This window comes from Chelmon rostratus, chromosome 1, assembly GCF_017976325.1.
Source record: "Chelmon rostratus isolate fCheRos1 chromosome 1, fCheRos1.pri, whole genome shotgun sequence".
Classification (NCBI taxonomy): Eukaryota; Metazoa; Chordata; class Actinopteri; order Chaetodontiformes; family Chaetodontidae; genus Chelmon; species Chelmon rostratus.
Window position 1 is genome coordinate 12,949,640 of NC_055658.1, and position 9,099 is coordinate 12,958,738.

General features: G+C 41.7%; 2 protein-coding genes across 3 annotated transcripts; both read right to left on the reverse strand.

The window, feature by feature from the left end:
• On the reverse strand, nucleotides 1–7,337 carry cmtm3 (CKLF-like MARVEL transmembrane domain containing 3). Its single transcript, XM_041933502.1, has 5 exons — nucleotides 7,010–7,337; nucleotides 3,761–3,916; nucleotides 3,548–3,643; nucleotides 3,322–3,439; nucleotides 1–2,058 (listed from the first exon to the last, which is right to left on the reverse strand). The coding sequence occupies exons 1-5, from the start codon at nucleotides 7,121–7,123 to the stop codon at nucleotides 2,030–2,032; spliced, it is 513 nt and encodes a 170-aa protein (XP_041789436.1). The 5' UTR covers nucleotides 7,124–7,337; the 3' UTR covers nucleotides 1–2,029.
• A 97-nt stretch (nucleotides 7,338–7,434) lies between these two features.
• On the reverse strand, nucleotides 7,435–9,005 carry LOC121604103 (proteolipid protein 2). Of its 2 annotated transcripts, XM_041933522.1 has the most exons (5): nucleotides 8,987–9,005; nucleotides 8,731–8,862; nucleotides 8,191–8,346; nucleotides 7,986–8,081; nucleotides 7,435–7,762 (listed from the first exon to the last, which is right to left on the reverse strand). In XM_041933522.1, exons 2-5 carry the CDS (start codon nucleotides 8,818–8,820, stop codon nucleotides 7,655–7,657), a joined length of 450 nt encoding a protein of 149 aa, XP_041789456.1. In that variant the 5' UTR covers nucleotides 8,821–8,862; nucleotides 8,987–9,005; the 3' UTR covers nucleotides 7,435–7,654. The 2 variants fall into 2 exon arrangements, with proteins under 2 accessions (XP_041789456.1, XP_041789448.1); XM_041933514.1 differs by lacking the exon at nucleotides 8,987–9,005 and having other exon boundaries at nucleotides 8,731–8,885.
• Nucleotides 9,006–9,099: the final 94 nt, after the last annotated feature.

Sequence of the window (9,099 nt, forward strand, 5' to 3'; positions counted from 1 at the left end):
AAATAGCTCACGTTTTTATTCAAACATTTTTTGGCACACAAGGGTAAAACAGTAGAAGAACGTAAAACTTCAGCAAGGGGCCTCATGTGTGAAATGGTTCTGTGTCATCGTGATTGTAACAGTATTTTCTAACCTGTATACGCACGGCAAATGGTTATGATTGAGCTTTGTTGCTGTCCAGTGAAAACCACGTATCTCCAGATTTGGCAATGAAGTGAAGGATTAAATGTTCCTTTACGGGTGAGATTTCTCTGGCTTTGGATCAATAATCCTCTTAAAACCCATCTGGATTGTGTGAAAATGATCACAAAGTTAATGTAGCTTTGTGGGAAGTTTATGCTTTGGAGATACGTGGTTTTCACAGAGCAGCGAAGTCATACTATATAACATTTACACTACACTTTTGATGTGAGCGAATGCAGCTCTCAGTTGGCACAAATCTAGGAGCTCTTTCTCAATTTTAGTCTCAAGTGAAATAATTTCTTGCATATTTGTGCCATTCAAACAAAATCTTAATATAAACAAATGAAGCCACAGAAATAACAAATGGTCAAAACCTTCCCATTAAAGGCACAACAGTGACTAATTGTTGGATGCAATTGCAACTTTGGAAGCATTTTTTTTACATATTAACGCACCAGTTGAATTTCCACATAGAAATCAGAGGCCACTGATGCCAGTTTTCAGTCATCCATTTTCAGGTCACAGTGCTGTTGTAACACTTTTCTAGTGCAGTGTATATTACATTAACAGTCACTGTGGCGTTCGAGTGCGTCTAATTTCTCAGTAGTGGCAGAGAAAGAGCTGGAAAATCAAACAAACATGCAGAACTGACCAAAAAAAAAAAGTTATGGGCAATCAAAATAAGCAAAAATGCTTCAATACAAAAAAAAATTCACATATAGGATATTTAGCGTTTAACAAAACAATGATGCAAGAAGTGGCTTCAATGCACAGTAAATCAGACACACACAGGCTGTAAGAAGCACATACAGCAGACAAACTGAAACACAAGAGTCTCTCAGTCTTTGGGTTAATTGAACAGCTGTGAAAATGTCTCATCTTCTCTGTTGATTAGGTTCACGACAGCTCTCAAACATAAAAAGTTTGGGACGTATAGACAATGTAACGACCCAGAAAAGGTTGTCATGCAGTGCAGCACGCCGCAGCAACTCTGTTGACCCAAAAGTTGAATTTAAAGGAAGCAAACACGATCCTCAAATTCTAAAAATACACTCTCGTAGAGTCAAGACAGGTGGACAGAGGTTGAAACCAGCCAACCTGCAATCTGTGCTTCTGTATACAGTACATGGGTTTTTATGGTAATACTGTAAGTTTAGAAATGATGTTGATGCTCCAGGTACATGGGAAAGCCTTTCTGTATGTTCACTCCAAAAAAATGTGTTCACTAACGAAATTAATTTAGTGTTGTAGTTTAATATGTCTGTAAATGGGGTCACTGTGCATGTCCAGAGTTATTTCAGATTTAGACATATTCTGCTCCTACGTGTAGATGGTACAAACAACTGCTAAGAACTCGGTATAATGAGAGCAAACAGGTTCACAGCTTCATGATCATTTAAGCGTCAGGTTTATGATGGCACTTATATCTTTCCAAAATCATCTGAGACACTGGATATGAGATTTGGGCATGGTGGAGAACAGGATGTCTTTAAACTGCCTGAAAATGAATCATTAAAAAGAGACCAGTCTGGACTTCCTTCCTGTATGACTTCACAGGATTAACATGTGAAATAATAACAGAAGAAACCTATTCAAAGAGGATAAGCGAAGAGGATCTGGTTCCTCCTCTTAATACATTTAGAGGACTGTATGGAGAGTCCGAGAGCTACCAGTAAATGCATAGAATAGACCAACAGTCAATGTGATTTCTACTGTAAACAGTGTTAATGTAACCTGGTGGCATATTGGAACATGTTTGCAGTTTTTTTTTTCAGCGGTGGCAAATCCTCCTGCAAAGGGTTATTTCGTAACATCAAACATATCCGCTGGTGTAATCCCCCTGGTCTCAGTCCGAATCAGAGTCTGAAAAGTCATCTGGAAAACAAAAGTGAAAAACACCTTCGGTGTCAGACTGAAGTTTTAGTTCTCCATGTGGGCTTTCTGTGGAACAGTCGCATAAATTAGTACAACTTTGGCAAATCAAAAAAAAAAAAAAAAAGGGCGCACTTCAAGGCATTTGTAATGAGAGGACATGATGGACTGAAGTATCCGAGTCATGATATTGCCAAAGTTTTAGGGGTTATATTTTCAGAAAACTGGACAACAAGCTCAAACTATGACACATCCTGGCAGTATGGAAGGTGCAGATAGTTTCAATTTCAATGACTGAGCTCTTAAAATATCTTTCTCTGAAACTCGCCTCACTCTGCAATGGAAAGAAGGTGAAAGTATTCAATTTGTGGCACCTACCAAGTAGGTAGAAGAGGGTTGAAACACTAACCCAGTGTCATGTCTAAATGGCTCAACACAACTTACCTCAGTAATGTTATTTGCATTTCCCCACACTGCATGGAAATGCAAATAACAAATGCCAAACCAAATGCGTAAACCAACATTTAAAGGGGGCTTTCCCATAAAAACACCCAAAAAAAACAAAACAAAAACAAAAGAGAAACATACAATATGCTTTGCTGATTACTCAGACTAACAGGGACACCACAAATCAAACTCCATCTCAGGGACAGAGACAGATTTTCGAAATGTTTGCAAAAATACTCTGTAGTTGTAATACTATCACATTTTTAATGATATGAACATATGAAGTCACATAAGAAATGTATGTATTTCGATTGAATATGTGGGTGTGCAGTTTACATTCAAACATCATATACTAGCATGTACGTCTACAGAAAATGACAACTACAAAACTATTTCTGCTACAAATTAGCTCATATACTTTTTAATATGTGAAAACATAAAACAAGGGAATAGTTTTTATACTCTTTTGTATATAATGTACATAACCTCTATAGTTGATTTTATTTTGTACCTTTTTTATTGTCTAGATGTTCTTTTTTCTACTTTTTACTGCGCATACGTCAAGTGAATTTCCCTGGCGTCTCCCTGGCGCTATCTTAAAACACATTGTATGTATATATACATATATGTGTGTGTGTGCATACACACACACACACATACATATATATATATTATTTATATGTGTGGGTGTATACACACACACACATATTTATATATGTGCATATATATATATATATATATATATATTACTTATTGCTACTAAATATACAGCAGATATTTCTATATGGCCATACAGCATACTTTGATTGTGGGTATTACCTTGCTGTCTGGATGGCTCCTCGTTGGACTCCCCTCCTTGCTTTAGGAAGTTGGCCAGCTCATTAAAAATGAGGTAAAAATCTAAAGCGAAAACAATGGTGGCAATGAAGCCAAATATCTGTGAAAAGAAGGACATGTGCTATCAAAACAGTGAAAACCTGCAGGTGAAATAAGAACTGAGGTTGTTGGAGAAGGTGAATGCTATGAAGAGATTTTCAGCTTTTACCCCAGCAGCCTTGGAGGCACCGTCTATATATTTGGACACTGCAATTATGGAGATGATGAAAAAGATAATGGAGGCAGTCACACATCTCATGAAATCCTTGGAGAGAAAAGAAAGAAACGGCACGATTCAGAGGAAAGGTCAAACTTTATATAACCATTTTCTTCTTTTAGCAAGGCAAAAGTTTTAAATGTTATATTTGAAAGCTGCTCTCACCATCAGTGGCCAGAGGAAGCCTTTGAACCTCTCGTTGAATTTGGTGGCGTAAGCGAAGAACAAGAAGAGGGCAGCCAGGAACTCCAGCAGGGGAACTGTCACGAAGGCGGCTGCTGTGGATGCCGCGAAACACACGAACGACACAAAGGACAGAGCCTGCAGAGACAATTACAAAGATAAGTGCAAGGAAATCAATGAAAAGTTGCAAGAAGCATCGAGTGAAAGGTTAAAAATCTGTTTCCTTTTGTGTCTGAAGACAACTAAGAGACACTGAACGAGGCACTTTGTTTGTGAATTTATCTATTTCTAGGTGAGCTGCTGGAAGCCAAAGGCAAATTCTTCTTCTCCCTTTAAGATAACGTTACACAGCCTTGAAGCTGCAAGCCTGTGTGAATTACAGCTCCAGGCCCACTTCCTGTAAGGAGATACAGCTGTTAAAGGCGCTGCTTATTCACACAGGCTTGCGCACTGTTGCAGTGAGTCCTCTCGTCCTCACACACACAAACACACACTTGTGCAAACGCCCACAAACGCAGAGCGGTAATAATGAAAGAAGACGTTAAACTGCGCTCTGTGTTTGCGACAAAGTGCCGAGTGGTTACAACGCGAGTAGGCGAGGCTGCCCTGTGTTTGACGGCCTCCATTAGAAGGGCTGGACGCGCCATATCAGTGCGAATGAAAGCAAGTCCAGACAGTGTAATCTCAAACAGGCCCGGCCATCTTGTCTTTGTCTCAGTCAGTCATCCTGCACTGGCCTGGGGTTAGGAACACCCCCTGACTGAACCCGAACTGCTGCAGCTGCTCTTCTTCAAAAATGCTGCTACTGAGCAGCATCCTGTCGGGGATCCATAAGATCCCTGGTAATGCTTGCTTATGGAGAATAAGATGTTGATCAATTAAACAATTAATCGTTTGGGCAATGACAAACAGTGAAAATAGGGAAAAATGCCCAAGGTGACATCTTCAAATGTTTTGTTCTGTCACATGAACAGTCCAAAAGACAAAGACATGCGATGTCGCAGAGCGTAAATAAAACAGAGAAAAGCAGCGAATCCACACACTGAAGAAGCTGGGAACACATGGTGATTCGTTTTCTGTTTAAAGGTGATTAACAGCCTGATTGTTTCCTGTAGTATAGATCAACTGTCAAATAGGAGAGAGCGTGTTTTCAGAGCATCGCCTTCACAAGGTATGAAATGAGCCAAAGGAGCAGGCATTGGAGGTAGTGAAGCTAAGCACACAGAAAAAATATTAGACTTAAATTATACTTTTTGAAGAATGTGGAACACTTTGTGTTATTTTTGTCAGCCTCAAGTATACTTAAGTGTACTCAAGTAGTCCTTGAGTACAGTACAGTACCAGAGAGAGCCACCTCTGAGACTGAGAATCCTAACGAGAAATACGGGGTGGTCTGACACACTGTGTATAATAATGCATGCTCAGCAGGATGTGTGTCTGACTAATGCTTCCAAGAATGGCAGAGCTGCAGGCTGTGCTCTCTTTGGAAGGCTCACAGCTAACATCCAGAGTTCGGTGACCGTGGGCTGATATAACACTGCCTGCAAGCTTTCAATTATATCAAGACAATAAAACTGTGGATGTTCCAAGAAGAAGAGCTCCACAGCTACAGCGAGGAGGCTGCACACGCAGGAAATACCAGGAATTTGAACAGTAATAATGCCATGGTTAACTCTGTTAAAATTTGAATTTTTATTAGAATTTTTTTTTTTTGCACTAATGTGACGAAGCATTTTCAGTCATCAGGTATTAATTTGCCGGATTAGCCATACATAGAGAAGTTGATTCATTCTGTAGATTCAGAGTAACACAGGCCGTGTTTATACTGAATTTTTTTTAATGCAATGTCTCATCGATGTGAGCGCCACAAATGAAATTCCATTCGCCGTCATTCTGTTGAGGTGGAAGCAGAAATCTCTGAGATGGCTATCGCAACACACAGAGAAAAAAAACAAAACAAAACTGGACACTGCAGCAGGTAAATGCTGAAATATTTTATCCTAATTTAGCATTTAAACAGACCCTTTATAGAAAAAGGAGGTTCAACCACACAAACCTTAAATTATGGTACAGTACATCCTGTGCTACCACACACACACACACACACACACACAGCAGGGTTTCCCCCAGAAATCAAATTAGCAGAGGTGGTGAGATGCATCTGCTGACACATCTCTTAGTTAGTGGACCTAGTTATGACTTTAATAACAGCCACATCCATTTCAAATGCTGCCATAGGCTGTACACAGTATAGCAGCATACCCCTCCATGCAAGTCTACCCCAGGTGTGCACTCTCACCTCTGTGCATATAGGAAACAGCAGAGGTGCGTTCTGCTGTCAACCGAGGCCAGTGGGTTCTCAGTTTATATCTGCAGAAGTGTCTTAGCCTGGGGCTGAAGATCATAGTCACATTGTTAAGTAGCAGTAAAGAGGCTGTATTGTGTGTGTGTGTGTGTGTGTGTGTGTGTGTGATTGCAGGGGGCTTTTGTAAGGACTGAGCTCCAGGCTACATATTATGGCAACAGAGTGAAGGATGTGACAGAGGGGAGGATGACTGCTCCCTCACAGCCCAACATGAGCTGAACGCCACATGACACAAATGTGAGGGTTCATCCAGCATTCTTAACACAGTTACTGCAAGAAGACTCTTCCATACAGGTCACGCATTATGCTGGTGATCTACATAGCACCCCCGCCCACTCCACCACCACCAGCCTCACACACACACACACGGACAGTCTTTCAGTTCCTGATGTGTTGTAATCCGCTTGAAAACTGTCTAAAAAAAGGACTGGTCCTCTGCAAATTTTAACATTGGCTGATTAAATTGATCATGCACCCACTGACACAACGCTGAGAGGCTGAGAGAGGCTGAGACCGTTATGTAGCTTGCTCACTGTAGCACAGAGGACTCCTAACAATGAAAGTCTCCTGTACAAATGTTTATTCCAACTTTCAGAAAAATCCTCACTGCTCCTCCCTTTACTAATGGAAACCTTGTGACGGGAAGTGACTGACCTATATTCAAAATGACAGCTAAACAGTGTGTTGAAGATCCTTATAAAGGTGCACTAAAGCAACACATTGCTATGGCTGCCGTGACGATTAGAAAACAGCGAAGAATGGTGTCCAACGCGCGGCGCGCTTTGACTTTTGTGCGCGTCAGGCGAAACAATGGCACAGTAACAGCTTCATTTGTTTCGGAGGAGACTCCTCTGGTCGGCTCTTACCACTTCGGCTATGAGCAGCATGCCTTTCCTGGAGGTGGCGAACTCTTTAGGAAGAACGGAGAGTAAGACAGTCTGGCGCGGCCGATTCGAGTCGGGAGCCTCGATGTCCCCCATGCTTGAAAAAAGGTTTGAATTGTCTTCGAACTGGTCCGAACAGCACGGAACGAAGCGGGTTCAGGGCAAAACAAAACAAAACGAAAAGATGTGGAGGCGTGAGGCTTCTCGGAGGTGGAAGCGGAAACAATTGACAGCGCGGAAACGCAGCGCGAGCTCCAAAAAGCGCAACATCTGCTTTCTCCAGATGTGAAATGCGATGCCCCCCCTCTAAAAGAAATTTCCTCCCCCAGCTGCGCACAACACAATCCTGAGCGGCTCAGTGGAAATATCCAACTCATCATGTCACAATGCAAAAAAAAACTCTTTGATACTTTTCATGAGATTTATGGCAACTTTGAAACATGAAAAACAATGCAGCAGCTTCACTTTAAATCTTAAATATGCTGAAAACTTGCATGTAGTTTGGTGGAAAAGTTTCGAGACACATTGTACGATAATAAACTGTTTCCAGAGCTCATGGGACAGTGATCAGCTTGGATTTTTATGCTCACATGTAAAAGCACACTGTATTCATTTAATGTTGATTAATTAGTTGTCTTGATTCTGGCATTCGCTCCTTGGGTTGTTGAATGTGATGTTCTTGAAAAGGGTGTAGCTGCTCACACACAGCAGCCCAGCTGACATCAAGCCAACAACCTGCAAACAGATCAATAAAATAAATGCATCAGCCTGCATGTCAACACACCCGGGCTCCAGTGTGTGTGTGTGTGGAAAGAGAGACAAAAGCTTAATCTCCAAGAGGACTTCATATTATTGAGCCACAGCACATGTGCAGAGATGAAAGCGTTGTTTGGATATTTAGCAAAATTGGCCCACACAAACTGCGATTGCAATTATAGATTAAAGAAATGTTTCTCACCCCTCCAACCACCGTGCCTGGGTCAGCGTATGAGCTCAAAGCCATCAGGCTCAGGACAATGAAGTAGGCTGCCGCGAACACTGAATTGAAAGCATCCTGTGAAGATGAAGAAAACGACTTCAGTTAAGCACGTGCAGCGGGCAGTCCTCCTCAGCGCGAGGCCTCTAAAACCTGCAGGATGGCAGGATGCAAAAAGTTCACCCACAACGAGAGGCCAGATGAAGAAAGTCAGCCTCTTGTTGAGTCTGAGCACGTACAGCAACACCAGCAACGAAGTGATCAGAAACTCCAACACCGCGGCTGCAATGTACAGTGGCCTGGATGCGACGGAGAAACACACGAACGCTACGAACAGGGTCACCTGCAGAACAGAGGGACACAGGAAAAGGTCCAAAACCTTGTGCATTTCACATCACTTCAGATTTATCACTTAACAGTTTTTCTGATTCAGTCGCCGCTTTCCTTCATGCATTCTGCACATTCCAGCGAAAGAGGAACTAAGTTTTCCACATCACATTATTTTTACACAATCAACTGATCCATCTGCTCTTTTAGCCTCTAAAATACTTTTAGTATGTTGACGTGGGTCGCTTCTATCAACCAACTAGTTCTACTAACACTGTTGACTGGGTTAGAGCAAACTTGTGGCGCTACTACTTGTCTTTGTACGTCTTTCCTCAGCTGCTGCAGAACCTCGACAAACCGAAACATGTTCAGACTCCAGCTGATGCGCAAACATTCTCACCATCTCTGCTACTTTAAGGATCCCCCTCTTGGATTTGAGATAAGTCTTGTCCACGTCCACGGGCGGATTTTTATTTTGACCCTCTGACATGATTCTGCGATTTAATTCGCAAAAGACGTCTCACTCTGTTTCCTGAAACAAGCAATTTCCTTTTAGCCGTGTAGGAAATGACTGTTACTCAGAATATGCGCAATATTTTCACGCCAGAAGCTGCTTGGCACTTTTGCTGGAAAAGCTAAAAAAGACATATACGAACAAATGCGTGCTCTGGGTGAGTGTTAGTCATGGAAGAATCTCCATCAGGGCCTGCCAGTGACTTGTCAGAGAATTTGCTTCATTTCATCTTTGTTTATGTAAAACTGAGCCTGA

Bases quoted from the DNA above. Each gene is read 5' to 3' on its own strand.
- cmtm3 (XM_041933502.1), bottom strand. From the start codon at position 7,123: ATGGGGGACATCGAGGCTCCCGACTCGAATCGGCCGCGCCAGACTGTC. The intron at 3,644-3,760 runs GTGAGAGCAGCT...TTTCTCTCCAAG, and splicing joins GCTTCCTCTGGCCACTGATG to GATTTCATGAGATGTGTGAC. The intron at 3,440-3,547 runs GTAAAAGCTGAA...TTCTTTTCACAG, and splicing joins GTGCCTCCAAGGCTGCTGGG to ATATTTGGCTTCATTGCCAC.
- LOC121604103 (XM_041933522.1), bottom strand. From the start codon at position 8,820: ATGTCAGAGGGTCAAAATAAAAATCCGCCCGTGGACGTGGACAAGACT. The intron at 8,082-8,190 runs GTGGGTGAACTT...TCATCTTCACAG, and splicing joins TCTTCATCTGGCCTCTCGTT to GATGCTTTCAATTCAGTGTT. The intron at 7,763-7,985 runs GTGAGAAACATT...ATCTGTTTGCAG, and splicing joins CAGGCACGGTGGTTGGAGGG to GTTGTTGGCTTGATGTCAGC.